A 15,017-nucleotide genomic window follows, 5' to 3' on the forward strand; every position below is an offset into this window, starting at 1 on the left:
GCAAATGTGCTATGTGGTATCTTGACATGCAACAGAGATAGCAAAGTCCAGCCAGCCAGCCAGCCAGCCAGCCAGCCAGCCAGCCAGCCAGCCAGCCAGCCAGCCAGCCAGCCAGCCATCCATCCATCCATCCATCCATCCATCCATCCCCTGGTTGCCTGCTGCCATCATTTGACCAACGGCAGCTGTTTGCTTCCAGTCGTCACACAAAGTGCATCTTGTCAACAACACTCAAAGGTGGCCAAGCAACGTCGCCATGTCCCGAAAGAAAGTTTCAACGAGGGTCCTCAGACACTTTTCTTTGATGGAATGAAACTTGTAATCCACTGGTTGAGGCTAAACAATGGCTTTTGCTTGTCTGATTTGCCTGTCATGGCTGGCACACAAACACATTTGGAAGAGGAGCAAGCAGGTGATGCATGTGAAGCCCTTTCACTTGCCTTGTGAAGCAGACATTTAGGCTGAAGCGGACAATAGCATCAGCTGAGCATTATTTGTGGTGACTCCACTGGACGCAGCCACAGTCTGTTGGTGATAGTAGCTGCAGACATAGTAGGGACATTACAACGGGGACGCCTGTGCCTGTGCCTGTGCCTGTTCTGTGCTGTGCTGTGCTGCGCTGAGCTGCGCTGTGCCGCGCTGTGCCGCGCTGCGCCGCGTTGCGCCGCGCTCCGCTTGGCTGGCGCATCAACCACAAGAGGCAGCCAGAAAAAATCCGATCTGGAATCACTAAATGCCTCTTGTGTTGCATTGGGAAAAAAAGAGGAAACAAATTGGTATTTATGCAGGATAATATCAAATGGGTATGTCAAAAATGCCTCTTTGATGCATGTTCCCTCCCTCCTCCTGATTCTTGTTTGAAATGGCTGCTTTGTACACGGCAGATACTTTAGCAGTGACTTCATGATGAGTGTGGAGCTGGAGGAAATACAAAACAGACTTGGGAATGGAAAGCATCAGGGCAAACGTTTCTGGCACAACTTCACCCACTTCCAAGGAGGATGGACTTGGAATGCGAGTCTCAAGAGACAGAAAAATTGACAAATGCTTTAGTTTCAAGAGGCAAATTGATGGTGGCAGCAGCAGCAGCAGCAGCAGCAGCAGCAGCAGCAGCAAAGGAAAAGTACGAAACGACCAGTCATTACGTATAGCGCCTTTAAAAAACAGCAACAACAACATGAGGTCAAAAAGGAAGTGAGGCTGGAATCAGCAAGAATGCAACTTTGCCGCAAATATGCATCAAGTGGAGTTTGAAATTGGATTGTAATCACCATTATAGCGGACATGGCTTAGCCACCAGGTCTTTTGCTCAATATTGCAACACGAGTAAGCTTGATATCCAAGCTTTTTGTTGTGGTGTGGATTTGGAACGATATGCTGGACTTGAATAGTCCCTGAGCTTGGATGCCCTCTCTCCTCAGGTGCAGCAGCTATTCTGTTTCACTTGGGTTAGGCTGAGGGGTTGCGCTGAAGACCAGGGCCATTGAAGCCACGAGTGAACAGGAGCTGTCAGCGACTCTTTGCTTTGACGATGGGATGACTTGGCTTGCTTAAACACTGGCTTTTTGCTTTGAGGGGTGGGCTGGCATGGGATGGGATGGGATGGGATGGGATGGCATGGCATGGCATGGGATGGGATGGGGTGGGGAGAACACACAAACACACACACACACGCACACACACACACACACACACACACACACACACACACACACGGATCGAGTGAACAACTCCACACATGTGGCTGCATACAGGAATGGATGACACTGACGGCAGTACTTTGATACCATGATTATTTGCTCATGAAATGTATAACACACTGACTGTGCGTCTCCTTAAATGATACCTAGGTGAGCCAGCGACTGAGGAGAAACAGCCCTTTCACTCCCTCCAGTGGGCAAACCCATTTGACCTGCAGTTAACCTTTCCTCGATTGCCATTCGTGAGATGATCCGTCAATGCCTTCTACTTGCATTGCACTTTCAAATGGATCTTTTTGTAATAAAAGAGGCGCGTTCACATCGATGAGGTTAAGGATGTCGATGGCACGATGGGAGACTAAGCTAACTGGCCAGCACCAGGAAGTGTCACGACTCGCCCGTTTTGGGTAGGTTGTCATTCGTTCTGTCAGTGTCAGTTTGGTGTGCTCGCCCCTCCCCTCCCCTCCCCTCCCCTCCCCTCCCCTCCCCTCCCCTCCCTGCCTGTGTCTCCTCTCAATCTATGTACTAATCACATTCACCTGCCTCTCTCTCGTTACCTGTCGCGTATTTCAGTCGTGCCTGTCTGCGCGTCACACCCCTGTCGGATTCTTCTCGGCTCTAGTCGTCGTCGTCGTCGTTCTTGTCTTGATCTTGTCTCTATCTTGACTTGATCTTGTCTTGATGTTGTCTTTATCTTGACTTGATCTTGTCTTGATCTTGTCTTAATCTTGTCTTTTTGTTCCGTTCTTCTCGTCGCTCGTGGAGCTTCTTATAGTCTGTTTTTTGAGTTCTCCAATAAACCCTGGTCCAAGCTGCGTTTGATCGGCCAGCTCCATTTCCTTCGATGACAGGAAGTGATCTATTTTACTATTGGAAGGTACAAGTGCATCCATGATATGTGAGAGCACAAAAGGATTTTTTTTTTCTTTCCCCTTCCATGTCTCCTTTGGTTAGAGTTGTTAGGCTAGAGTTGTTCTCTAATGACTGATGATGAGTGTAAAAGATGTCCTTCACCTTTACATGACACCCATCCATCCAGCATTGTGTGTGTGTGTGGGTGGGTCGGTGACAGAGACGGCCGGCCGGCCGGCCAGCCGCAATTTGGACGACTTAGTGTGTCCTATCATCAAAGCTGAGAGGTGAGAGCACCATTGTGGATAGTGACTTCTCACATTTCCCTTTCAACTGGAGAAGGACGGGAGGCAGATCAAAGCCAAAACGCACACACACACACACGCGCGTCGAGAATGGGCACACATTTCCTACCCTTACAAAGTCAGGTGGAAACCATCATGGGTCTTGTCAATGACCAAGTTGGTCAGGATTGCAATCAGACGTATTTTGAACCCGCTTGATCTTTTGTGCTAGACTTCTCCGAATGTCTTGAAACAACTTGGTCTCTCTGACCTTCCCCTGACATCCAGTGTCCATCTCTGGCGCTACATCTGTATGTCATAAACTTCCAAGGAATATAGCATGGACATCTCCTTCCTGAATGCAGAAGGCTTAGCTATTCCTGCTTAGCTTTGGCCATTACTCATCTGTGGGCATCCTGTGGAGATATCAGTAATGACCTGCCAACTCTTTAGGCCCATCTTTGAGCGTTTTCCTCTTCTGGACTTGCATGAAGCAAAGCTGTCAAAGCTTGTTAGCAAGACACTTGGGGTTGGCCAGGTGCTTCATGGCAGAAGCCAGAGCGGGCTTTCAGGGGCTCCAGAGGTGCTAGGCCAGCTAGAAAGTCGCTCTTGTCAGCTTTTGGTTGGCGTGCCGCGCCGCGCCGCGCCGCGCCGCGCCGGGCCGTACGGGGCCGGGCGTGCTACTTTGAAGTCAGATACTTCATCTGACTGATGGGGTGTCTACTTTGACCTGCTTCCGAGTAAGAGAAAGTGAACGATACTTTGAGCAAATAGTATTTGGATTGAATGCATCACTCACTGAACTGCAGTCTTGAGAAAAGCTGGCCAAATCTGCTGAGCTTTGGAAGCAGCAGTTCTAGACATCAGCTGGGCACTGTTATTGCTTCAGTTATTGGGTCATCAACTTAGCAGCTGCTACCATTCCATTTAAGCGTTTTTTATTCAGCACTAACTTCAAGCGGAAAACTACATGCAGATGGGAGTCATCTTGACTCTGCATGTCCTCCCCTTTGCTTGCTTGCTTGCTTTTGTGGGTTTTCTCCAGGTATGTTCTGTTGGCTTCCTCGCACATTCCCAAAACACGCATGTTAGTTCGGTTTATTGAAGTCCATCAATGTGTTGCTGCCCTTTAACTGGTTGGCCATCAGTCCAGAGTGTACTTTATGTCAAGGGCTAGGCTTCCTTCCGCTCAGCAGCTAAAGAACAGGGAAGTGGACCGATCGAATCAGTCAAACCTTGGATCATCATCTATCGGTCATGTCTTGAACTTGCTACGAATAAAGCGGCCATCTTTATTTGCATGAATCCAAGCTGCAAGGAAGGGATGCCGTGACGTCCCAGCAGAACTGCAAAGGCTTTAGCTGAATTCAAGCGCACGCATGCATGCGTACATACGTACATACCATACATTCAGTTTACATTGCGCACATGTGGCCAGTATATTTGAGTCTAATAAGCAGAACCTCGACCTGTGCACATTCAGTGCCCTCTGCAAAGACAACAAATGAAGGTGTGGGTGGATTGCAATAAATTACATGAAGGAAGAAGCCACCCATCTTTCATTTCTGGAACGTTCCCAAAATGATTGATGTTGAAGGACGGCAGATGACACTTTTGCAGCAGTCATAGTAGTTATACAGCGTGGCCGGTGTCTGTGACGCACCATCTGGCTGGTTCTCAAGCAAAAGCATTGCAACTGCAAGATGAGCAAGGCAAGCGACCTGTCGAGACGAGCACGATCGCACCTTTGACACACGCGCACACACACGCACGCACACGCACACACACACACACACACACACACACACACGTGGCTTTTGAATCAAGACACTACCTGCAGTCTCTCATTTTTGCGCTGGAAATGAAGTGATGCGGATTAGCGCTGGACTGCGCAATATTGGACACGGCTCATCTTTCTCAAATTGGACGCAAGCCCAACATAGACGTAGGTGGGTGGGGCAGTGGTATGGCGTAGCTGTGACTAAGCCGCAAATGATTTGCATGGCACGATGTGTCAAATACGTAGGTGTTCCCCTCTCTCGACGCTTCCTTGAGGCCCCAAAGAGGTCATGACCGAAGACCGGGGGCACTTCCGTCAGTCGCTCTGCCGACGAGAACCCAAAATCTATGGTCCCTCCAGGACCCTGAAAACTTCCGGAAGAGGCCGCATAAGTTCAAGCAAATCAAAACGCTTCTATGAACCATGCTAGGGAAATGCTTCAACCCCTATCAACTCTTTTAAGATGAATTACAACACGGCTTGTGAGCCATCACCTCTCGCACTGGCATGTTCTCAGATGTGTATTCTCTATCTTTTCAAAACAGTGAAGCTTGTTGGATTCTGTTCTCGACTATATGTGCCAGATATTCGAATACTTGTGCCATATTTCATATGATGATTTATAAGCTGTACAGAGGATGGATGGATGGATGGATGGATGGATGGATGGATGGATGGATGGATGGATGGAGGGAGGGAGGGAGGGAGGGAGGGAGGGAGGGAGGGATGGATGGAGGGTTGGGAGGGATGGAGGGTTGGGAGGGAGGGAGGGAGGGAGGGAGGGATGGATGGTTAAGATACCTCCCGACAGCCTCTAGCTCACAGAGCGGAGACATCTTGAAGAAAATGCTTGTAATTCCAGTCAGTCATTTCTCTTTTCAGCAGTTGACCTCAAAACATGAACATAACATTTTTGAAATCTCAAGCATCCCCGTCACATTGGGATGATTCCGTCCTTCTCCATGTGTCACCCTGCATCTGCTTGACTTCTCAGCAATATGAGCAGACATTTTCAAGTGTGCAGATCACTCCTGCCTTGCGTACAAAACTGTAAGAGAACCAAATCTTCTCATTTGTGTTTGAAATCTGGTGGCCAAACCACAGACATTGGTCGCTTATGATTCCATTGCCACTATTAGCCATTTTGTCGTCATAGTTGGGCTCCATGGTTTCGTTTGATAAAGAACAGCACTGAGTAATGAGCAGTGAGCACATGCACCATGCGCCGCTACGCATGCAAATTGACCACGTGTTCTTTCTCCTGACAGTAGCAAACCAGTGGATGGAAAATGGATGGGCTTATTTAAACAAAAGCATGAGTGCTGGCTGTCGTAGCTTCCTGCCATAACACGCACGCACGCACACATGCTGACATAAGAGTCACAATTGGCCATTGAGGGAAAGAAAGCACTGACCAGATGAATGAAAGAAAGAAAGAAAGAAAGAAAAGGAAGTTGGCTGACAAGACGTTCAGTAACCCTAACCCTTCTCTTCTCTTCCGGGCTAACAACCTTCTTTGCGAGAGGGGATGTTGCGTACTCTGCTCTGCTCTGCTCTGCTCTGCTCTGCTCTGCTCCGCTCTGGCTCAAGTGCAGCTCTCTCTATCACTTCAAAAGCGGGGCCTCTCAACTGTTTGTTTACAAGCTGCACAGCACTGATTACAAATGTTCTGAACGCTCTGGAGCCTGGACCACGGACGGACAGCATGCATATACAAAATCGCTTGAAGGCTTCCTTTTCCTCCACTCTGACATCTAGCGGCACTTGCATTCACGTTCCGATCGTTTCCCTTCGATGGAATCGAGACTCAAGAACAGTTTTCAGAGCAGGGCTGATCAAAGCCTACACCGATGGAGCATTGGTCGGCCGGCCATCATCTTGACGCCGGTGTCGCTTCAGATTTCCATCAGCCAATCTTTGGCAACCCCCAAACCTTTGCCCTCGTCACATCTGCAATTTCCAAACAAACGCCGGGAACAACAATCCAAAATGAAGAAAGTTTTTGGCCTAATGAAGTGACTCTGTCGTCGCTCGCTGGCCGAGGCGGACAGATAAACACAGCGTTCGTTAGGACACGGTGTGCCTTGCGCTTGGACTTCTGTTGGGTGGCACGGGGGTAAATGACAACAATCCAAAAATAAAGCAAAAGGACAAAAATGGCTCACACAGGCTACTTGCTAAAGAGCAGCATGTTTTGCAAAAAGTATTGAAACATGTTTTATTGAACCGCAAATGCAGGCCATGGAATAAAACAATCAACAGAAAATTCTGCAAAAACAGGGGACAGACACATTACAGGCATCAATGGCTAAATGGGAGGGACACTTTGCAAAGCACCACGGTGTAGACACACACACACACACACACACACACAGACAACTTGCATGTGTCATATTCATTGAACAACACGTTTACTTCTGTGGCATACTGCTAAAACAGCTCTCTGTGTCATGTTCATATCCGATAGGTCTGGAATGGTGTCAATCAAAGCAAAACATCTTTCAAACAGGTAAACTGAATGGCTTGGCTTATGTTTCTTTTGGGTTGGATCCCGCCAACAGTCAATATCAGCCTTACTGAGTTTGAACAATTCAATCGGATTTGTTCTCTTTATTAAGCCTCTTGTTGAGTCCACTGAAGTACTTCTCTCGGAAGGCGTTGTGTCCCTGGTAGGCGCTGAAGCAAGAGTCCGACACATGAGCCAGGCTGTCCAGCTCCTTTGGAAAGACACACAAAGGTGACCTACGGACGTAGGTTGCCTGAAGCCAGGAACAAAAGGACACGCCCCATTTGATATCGTACCTCTGGTTCTCGGACTTTCTCCATGGTGATTAGGCGACGAGATGTGTGGCTTGAAAGGATCTGTTCACAGTTGCTAATGAGACGCAGACACGGATGGAGGGGAACCATCTCCTCGCAGTATCTGCAAACATGTCAACATCTAGTCGTTGGCAATGCTGTTTTTTGCTTAAAAGATGCCCCCTCGTGGTAGGTAATTGCATGACCTCACAGTGAATGGCGGAGGAGAACCTCTACGTACGTACGTACGTACGTACGTACGTGCGTACGTACGTAGTCAATCACAGGGAAAGTTGAGCGCTCGACTGAGTGAAACGCAAGACTTGCTTCGGTAGAAGGAATGCATTTCATTTGTCATTTCTCACCGCCGGTCTCGGAGACATTGCCGGTCCACCGTGGCTGCGGCCGTTGACAACGGTTCAACGCTCACTATACAAAATAGTTCATCGATTGAAGAAGAAGAATCATGTTTACTCACTCTGGCCTATAAACAGGCAGCCAGTAGACCAGCCTCCCTCCCATGACCAGGCGATGTGCGGAGAAGTTTAGCATGTCAGCTAATATTTGACTCATGTGGTAGGACTGGGAAACAGGCACGTGCGACTCAGCGTAGCTAGAATGAAGAAAATATTAGGCACGGATCATTTCCTCCACCTTTTGCTGCTCGGCGACGAAACAGACTTACACGCACTCCACAGCTTTTGCACTTTCCCTCTGGGAGCCTGTTCGCCTTGTGGACTCGCGTATACCGTACGGAGCTGACCGCACCAGACAAACGTGTGACACACACCCAAATAAAAAAAGTGAAAACGATTTCTACCTGTTACAGCTACGGATACTTGAAAAGGTTGAAGGTGGCGCAACGTACGATCTGTAATGATGGCATCGAAGAGCGCGTTTTCCCTCCACACGGGCTTGGAGGCGTCAGACACCATCACATCCACGTACAATTTCTCGCTTCCGTACTGCCGTAGGTTGGCTCGGATGTTTTCGTCCGGTCCTCGCCACTTCTGGTCTTTGCGACTCGACCTTCCTGGCGCAAAAAAAATTTAAAAAAATCATATCATGCTGGCTGATGGATGCAGTTGAATGAGATCCTAAATTCAGTCCGCTAATAGAAGCATGATTACCTTTGCCATGGATAGTGTTGTAATCGATATCGGATCCACACACATAGGCTCCAAAATGGGAACAAGCAACCAAAAGGCTTCCTTGAACAAACCACAAGAGCACAATTTCATTCAAAACTGGACTCGTGGCATTTTTCGCGACTGCGTGAGAGAAACACAGTAGCTCACAAACTCACCGGTGCCGACAAACGGGTCAAAGACCAGATCGTGCTCTTTGACCTTGGCGTGGTTGGCCATGATGAAGGAGAGACCTGCATCCATGCTGGTGTTTCCAATAAAGTGTCGCTTTTTCACACTGTGAGAACGAATCAATTCACGCTGGCCATCCGCAATCTGTGGGACGGGAGCTTCGTCAGTAATAAGTGCCACGGATGAACATTATTTTGGCGCGTTCCTCCAGATTCTCACCCAACGGCCAAAGTAAATGGAATATGGATGCTGAGGGATGTTGTTTGGGTCAGTGCCGTAATCTTCCAGCAAGCAGAAGACATGCTGAGGGTTCTTTAGACTAACAAGACCCTCAAATGGAAGGTAATCCATTGCCTGTATAGACGTGGACTTTTGTCAGTGTCACAAAACAGCAAAGCAAAACTAAAAGCTGTCCATCCACACCTCCGAGGAGATCAGATCAAAATGATCTTTAACTGTCTATGACCGTGTGTATCTGCATGCACTGTTCTTGTATTTTTGTTGTTGTTGTTGTTGTTGCTATCTTGTACTGGCTGCACAAGTTGATTGAAATGCAAATCGTTTGATTTCAACGCACACTCTTATTCACACTCACATCGATTCGTTTCACTCGCTCGGTGAAATCCAGGGTTTTGTTGAAGGTGTAAACGTTTATTCTGTATGTTGAGTCCTTACGCAAGAATGGCAACTGCAACGGTAAAGCGGAAAAGGAACGTTTCAGTAGAAGCGTAAAGTGGATTTGACACACAGCAAAACGTGTGTGTCACTCACCATCTTTTCTACTGGGTAGTTCAGGAGGGATGTTCTGAGCTCATTGTGGTTTCTTCCATGGCCCCACAGCTCAAACGCAGACCTCCATGTATGCACAACACATTAGGAAATAGATAGCTCAGGAATGGCAAACGGTGAAAACATTGCAATCAGTGTAAGCGCACAGAGCAATGCAAGAATAAAAAATCGTACTTTGCACAAACAGATCGAGCCATGACGCAGCAGACGTCATCTTCGGTCAAATCCTCCAGACACCAGAAAGGACACTTGGAAAGAGTTCAAATGATGTTAACTTGATATTTAACTTCAAATGGAATCATTTGCACTATCACCCATCCTTGTTAGAAAATCTCTTGTTACGGATACCTTTTCCTTAAAGTTTTTCCAAGGACTGAAACGTTTTCCTCTGAGAGCCAGCAGAGCCTCGATTTCCTGGAGGCATTATATTCAGTCATACATCTATAGTTTTACACTAATAACACACGCCTTTTAGTAGCACTGTATTATTGCACCAGTAGTGATAGACGAATGATTAGTGACAGTGAAGTAAATTGTGAGGAAGGAAAAAAAACATCCATTGTTGTCTCACTTATAAACACATTGCGAACTGCGACGTCTACCCTTAAATCCTGCTTCATGGGGATAACCTAGGTTATTGTTATAGTATTCAGATACACAGTAGGCAAATGTTAACACACTTAAATAACAAAAACGAGGGCTTCGCACCGATCGCAGAAGACAGCAAACACACGACTACAGACTGATCTCGTCTCTCAGTGGCCTAGTAGTAGAGTGTCCGCCCTGAGGCTGGAAGGTTGTGGGTTCGAACCCCGGCCGGGTCATACCAAAGACTATAAAAATGGGACCCATTGCCTCCCTGCTTGGCACTCAGCATTAAGGGTTGGAATTGGGGGGTTAGATCACCAAATGATTCCCGAGCGCGGCACCGCTGCTGCTCACTGCTCCCCTCTCCCCCAGGGGATGGATCAATATCACATGGGGATGGGTTAAATGCAGAGGACAAAATTCACCACGCCCAGATGTGTGTGTGACGATGATCATTGGGACTTTGGGACTTTATCTCGTCTGTAGCTCCGCTAAAAGAACACATATGCATTCTTATCGAAACAGCAGGACGCACTTCATGTCAGCGTATACCAATTTACCGGTAACCTGAAGTCCAAGTTGTCTTGAGCAAGATGAAATAAGTATGGAAGGTATGCACGTCGACCGGGGGCTGCCATGTTTGTTGTCACTCAAAATACGCCCGACTAGAAACAAAGCTGGGGAGAGGAGAGGACCCACCGAGTCAATTGTTTTTTTCCCCCCACTGTGCATGCCACACGTAAATATACAACAGCTAGCATATTAGTTGTGTGTTGTATTGTATTCAAATGAGTGTATAGGGATTTCATTTGACGGAGTTAGCGTGGGTCAAAAGTTTTCTACTTGAAAAAGTCCAACAATAACACCGACTGGTTCATTCCAGGTTGTAATCTGCTTGAGCTCAACAGGGGAGGCTCTTTCTTGTCTGTCCCGCCTTCTCTCCGCTATGATTGGCTAGTTGGGTCATCTCAAAGCACTCATTGGTTGAAAGGAACGTCTATCGCCCGCCTTCTGCTTTGGATTGCTCAGCAATACTGTACAATACTGTGTGCAAAGTTCCTTGGCTGCTCAGCAACTCATTTTAATACCAGTGGTTACTATGCACTGTGGCTCAAGAGAAGAGGATGCTTACAGTCTGAGATGTAAGTTTCGTCACGCTGACTACTTCTACATACACGTTGGGTTTTGTCAACTGCTTCATTGTTCAAATAAGGAGGAAGAGTGCAAACCCTATCTTTAACATCATCACTTCTTTTCCAAGAAAGCAATCGGTGGAAATTGACGAGCACCGCCATGGATGGAAACGATTCTCCCGGTCACCTTACGGACGACAAAGCCGCCGAGCGCATGGTGTCCGTCAAAGGCTTGAAGGACAATTGGCAGAAGTGGTCTGAGAAACACCAGGAACACCAGAAGCACAACCCTTTCAGTCATGACACCAGGCCCGTGGCAGCGGTCTCCCACAGGGGTCACGATGACTACGGGAGACCCCTGCGAGGCTCGCTGACGGCGCAACGTGGGGAGGACGCCCGTACGCACATCAGCAGAGAGGTCCGGGAGCTGTGTGAGGCGATCAAAGACATTGGGGTGCAGGGCCGCAAGCACGGCATCTCGGTCGAATTTGGCAAGCTGTTTGAGCATTATGTGACCGTCTCCAACAAACTGGTGGGGATTCTTCTAAGAGCCCGCAAGCAGAAGCTGGTTGACTTTGAGGGGGAGATGCTGTGGCAAGGGAAGGATGACCACGTTGTGATTACTTTGTTGCAATGACCATAACGGGGGTCAAGGAGCATGCTTTGGTTTGGAAGGCAACACTTGTTGTCATCACTTGGCTGAAATGAATGGTGTGAGAGAATGATGCAAAAGTGTCGGTCGTTTTCATAATGGCTGTCTGTTCTCATCAAAACAAATGTAGTTGATGGCAAATGCAAGCATAGCAACTTTGGCGCAATACCTACGTATACAGAAGAACCAAATGACAGTCTGTTTGGTGATTGTGGGGGCTGATTGTAAAGTCATGAATGACCAGTGAAATACAGTTGAATACAGTCTTTATTCAGAATATATGAAGGCCTCTTAAAGTGCATCCGTTTTACAATTCCTTCGCAATCTCATTCCATTAACATGCGGTGCTCAACATAAATGAGTAGGCGACACCGCTGAAATTGACATTTCTTTTCGGGCGTAGTCTTTTCGATGGCATGCGACGATACGCCACAAACTTGGTCCACTCTTATGCTATAGAAATGAGATATACCAATGCAAGTGCAAGAGTCATTTTCAAGCTTCACGACTCCACCGCAGAGAACAAATCAATCAATCGATATTTTTAAGAGTTTTGCGTTCCCTGGAAAATTGTTCCGTTTACTCATTTATGCTGGGCAACGTCTGATACGATTAATCACCACATCACTAACTTACAGACAGAGAATGTAATCAAGTTTCCCATGTGAACATGAACAAGACAATTTGCTTGTAAGCGTTAATATACCATACTTAACTTGAAGTGACTTCCTTGTTTCCACACAAAAGGCGCCTTCTAAATAGTTGATGCAGATGCGACTTGATGCCCCAACTCTGGTTTCCAATGTCACAAAATACCCAGCATGTCAAATAGCTGAGGTAGTCATGGCCATTTGTTTGATCCTGTATGTCATGATAAAGCGAGGATCTAAGTTTCTTTTTGCAAAACAACTCAAAGATGGGTCTACCTGGGTTGGCGTTTTTAAGGGTGGTCTAAAATCCTGAGTTGGTATCACTTCAACTTAGCTTATTTGGGACAAATAAAGAAGATGCATAATGTCTCATCAGTGGTCTCAATTTCAACACGGACATGGACACAAAGTGGGACGGTGCATTTTTCAGCCGCTTTCTCCTTTAGAGTTGAGAAGCTCGATCAGTTGCTCGACCTGAAAACCATTGAAATGTTTGCAAAGGTGCTATTTCGTAACAATAATTCTGAGCAATTTATAGAGTCTTCAACTAACGCGTGCATGCTTTAGGAATGGAAGGGACATTTTGCGTAGCCAGAGAAGCACTTAAACAAGCACACATCCTTAAATGTTCAACAAGTCGCACGGCTTACCGTAATGAACCAGTACGAATTGAGTCTGTAGAACAAGCGCGACATGAAGCTCATCTGGCTGGCGGGAGCCAGCACGTGAAGGTGGAGATGTGCCACTGAACAGAATGGGGGCCAATGGAAGCCAAATCTACAGGCAAAGGGAAATTTCATTGAGAACCACAAACCAACTCTGAGTTTGGGCCACACGCAAATATGATGATGTCCCATTGTCTCATTTGCACGATTTGTTTTTGTTTTTTATTTGAGAGAGAGAGAGAGAGAGAGAGAGAGAGCGAGCACAAGTTGTGTAATGAAACGTTTCCCACTCTGCTGTTTTAATAGTGTTTTCCCTGTATAGATTTTGAAGCTCCAAGCATCCTAAAATGTACTGTATTGTATTGGATGCGTTTATGTTGCTTACCTGACATCACTAAGATCAGTCACGTTGTTTTTCCGCAGGATTTCCTTCCCTATCTCCACCATCTGTTTTACTGTCACAAGGATTTGTTATCAGGCAACTGGTCATTCAAACTTCTTTCACGAAATGTGGCTTTACCCAGGGGCACGTGTTGTTTGCCGAGTGATTTACAGTTTCCGACATGCTTGGTCGGGACAACCAGGTAATGGTGCGGGGCTCCAGGCTTGATGTCTCTGAAACACGAGATGTCCTCATCCTGAAGTCAACAATGGACAAGTTCGCTTAACGTACGTGTTGCAGCACAAACGAATAATTAACCGTATGGAATCAAGACGGCCACAATGTGCCTTCTCGTAAATGAAAGGCAGTTCTTAAATAAGGGCAGAATCGAGGCAGACTTTGTTTGGAGCCAACCCGTTGAATAAAGGGAGGGGGGGAATAGGAACGACTATGTGGAGGGAGGGAGGGAGGGATGGATGGAGGGACGGACGGAGGGAGGGAGGGTACGTGACTCGACTAGAGGGAGGGACGGACGGACGGAGGGAGGGAGGGACGGACGGAGGGAGGGACGGACGGACGGACGGACGGACGGAGGGAGGGAGGGACGGACGGACAGACGGAGGGAGGGACGGACGGACGGACGGACGGAGGGACGGACGGACGGACGGACGGACGGAGGGAGGGAGGGAGGGACGGACGGACGGAGGGAGGGAGGGAGGGACGGACGGAGGGAGGGAGGGAGGGACGGACGGACGGACGGACGGACGGACGGAGGGAGGGAGGGAGGGACGGACGGACGGACGGAGGGAGGGAGGGAGGGACGGACGGACGGACGGACGGACGGGCGGAGGGAGGGTACGTGACTCGACTAGATGGACATGTTTCGCTAGCGAGTACAGTACGTACGACTATTAGAGCCTAGGTATATTCAAATAGTCTCACACAATGGAGAAGTTCCGTGTCCATTTCATGATGAACAATCTTGCAAAAAATACATTTTTGGTCATATCCTTCGATCTTGGAAACATCCTGCACAGGTTGTGTCAAGTTAACATTGCCCCCCTCCATCTTTGAGCGTCACATAAGACCAAAAGAGAAGATCCCAGAGATCGTCCAACTGCTAAACTCAAGGGGAAGCATATCGATAGTCGAAATCGGATCGGATTTCAATACACCAGCGCCACCGCCAGAGGGTACAAACTACAAGCCTTTTGAATGAGGGAAGGCGGCCGGTCGGTCGGTCGGGATTTTAATACACCAGCGCCACCGCCAGAGGGTGCAAACTACAAGCCTTTTGAATGAAGGAAGGCGGCCGGTCGGTCGGTCGGGATTTCAATACACCAGCGCCACCGCCAGAGGGTGTAAACTACAAGCCTTTTGAATGAAGGAAGGCGGCCGGTCGGTCACAATTTCCCCCTTGACAC

General features: G+C 47.9%; 3 protein-coding genes across 5 annotated transcripts; 1 reads left to right on the forward strand and 2 right to left on the reverse strand.

Moving 5' to 3' along the window:
* Window positions 1–6,808: 6,808 nt before the first annotated feature.
* On the reverse strand, window positions 6,809–10,829 carry trmt11 (tRNA methyltransferase 11). Of its 2 annotated transcripts, none has more exons than XM_088386190.1 (13): window positions 10,672–10,829; window positions 9,872–9,937; window positions 9,698–9,771; window positions 9,506–9,587; window positions 9,330–9,422; window positions 8,954–9,088; window positions 8,722–8,878; window positions 8,546–8,626; window positions 8,284–8,448; window positions 8,101–8,173; window positions 7,894–8,028; window positions 7,419–7,539; window positions 6,809–7,333 (listed from the first exon to the last, which is right to left on the reverse strand). In XM_088386190.1, exons 1-13 carry the CDS (start codon window positions 10,747–10,749, stop codon window positions 7,208–7,210), a joined length of 1,386 nt encoding a protein of 461 aa, XP_088242316.1. In that variant the 5' UTR covers window positions 10,750–10,829; the 3' UTR covers window positions 6,809–7,207. The 2 variants fall into 2 exon arrangements, with proteins under 2 accessions (XP_088242316.1, XP_088242317.1); XM_088386191.1 differs by having other exon boundaries at window positions 10,232–10,763.
* Window positions 10,568–12,195, forward strand: LOC148391492 (actin-binding Rho-activating protein). Of its 2 annotated transcripts, none has more exons than XM_088386195.1 (2): window positions 10,568–11,253; window positions 11,373–12,195. In XM_088386195.1, exon 2 carries the CDS (start codon window positions 11,405–11,407, stop codon window positions 11,879–11,881), a length of 477 nt encoding a protein of 158 aa, XP_088242321.1. In that variant the 5' UTR covers window positions 10,568–11,253; window positions 11,373–11,404; the 3' UTR covers window positions 11,882–12,195. The 2 variants fall into 2 exon arrangements, with proteins under 2 accessions (XP_088242321.1, XP_088242322.1); XM_088386196.1 differs by having other exon boundaries at window positions 11,377–12,195.
* On the reverse strand, window positions 12,146–14,704 carry hint3 (histidine triad nucleotide binding protein 3). Its single transcript, XM_088386194.1, has 5 exons — window positions 14,536–14,704; window positions 13,732–13,849; window positions 13,597–13,666; window positions 13,197–13,323; window positions 12,146–13,020 (listed from the first exon to the last, which is right to left on the reverse strand). The coding sequence occupies exons 1-5, from the start codon at window positions 14,659–14,661 to the stop codon at window positions 12,973–12,975; spliced, it is 489 nt and encodes a 162-aa protein (XP_088242320.1). The 5' UTR covers window positions 14,662–14,704; the 3' UTR covers window positions 12,146–12,972.
* Window positions 14,705–15,017: the final 313 nt, after the last annotated feature.

Source organism: Syngnathus floridae, chromosome 10, assembly GCF_059516105.1.
Source record: "Syngnathus floridae isolate MCC-2025c chromosome 10, RoL_Sflo_1.0, whole genome shotgun sequence".
In the NCBI taxonomy this organism is placed as follows: domain Eukaryota; kingdom Metazoa; phylum Chordata; class Actinopteri; order Syngnathiformes; family Syngnathidae; genus Syngnathus; species Syngnathus floridae.

What these genes read in the sequence shown, in the direction of transcription:
- LOC148391492 (XM_088386195.1), top strand. Translation starts at nt 11,405, where the DNA reads ATGGATGGAAACGATTCTCCCGGTCACCTTACGGACGACAAAGCCGCC.
- hint3 (XM_088386194.1), bottom strand. Translation starts at nt 14,661, where the DNA reads ATGGAGGGGGGCAATGTTAACTTGACACAACCTGTGCAGGATGTTTCC. An exon ending in ACACGGAACTTCTCCATTGT is followed by an intron (nt 13,850 to 14,535) that starts GTGAGACTATTT and finishes TGTTGACTTCAG; the next exon opens with GATGAGGACATCTCGTGTTT. An exon ending in ATTCGTACTGGTTCATTACG is followed by an intron (nt 13,021 to 13,196) that starts GTAAGCCGTGCG and finishes AATGGTTTTCAG; the next exon opens with GTCGAGCAACTGATCGAGCT.
- trmt11 (XM_088386190.1), bottom strand. Translation starts at nt 10,749, where the DNA reads ATGGCAGCCCCCGGTCGACGTGCATACCTTCCATACTTATTTCATCTT. An exon ending in GGAAAAACTTTAAGGAAAAG is followed by an intron (nt 9,772 to 9,871) that starts GTATCCGTAACA and finishes ACTCTTTCCAAG; the next exon opens with TGTCCTTTCTGGTGTCTGGA. An exon ending in ACTACCCAGTAGAAAAGATG is followed by an intron (nt 9,423 to 9,505) that starts GTGAGTGACACA and finishes TTACCGTTGCAG; the next exon opens with TTGCCATTCTTGCGTAAGGA.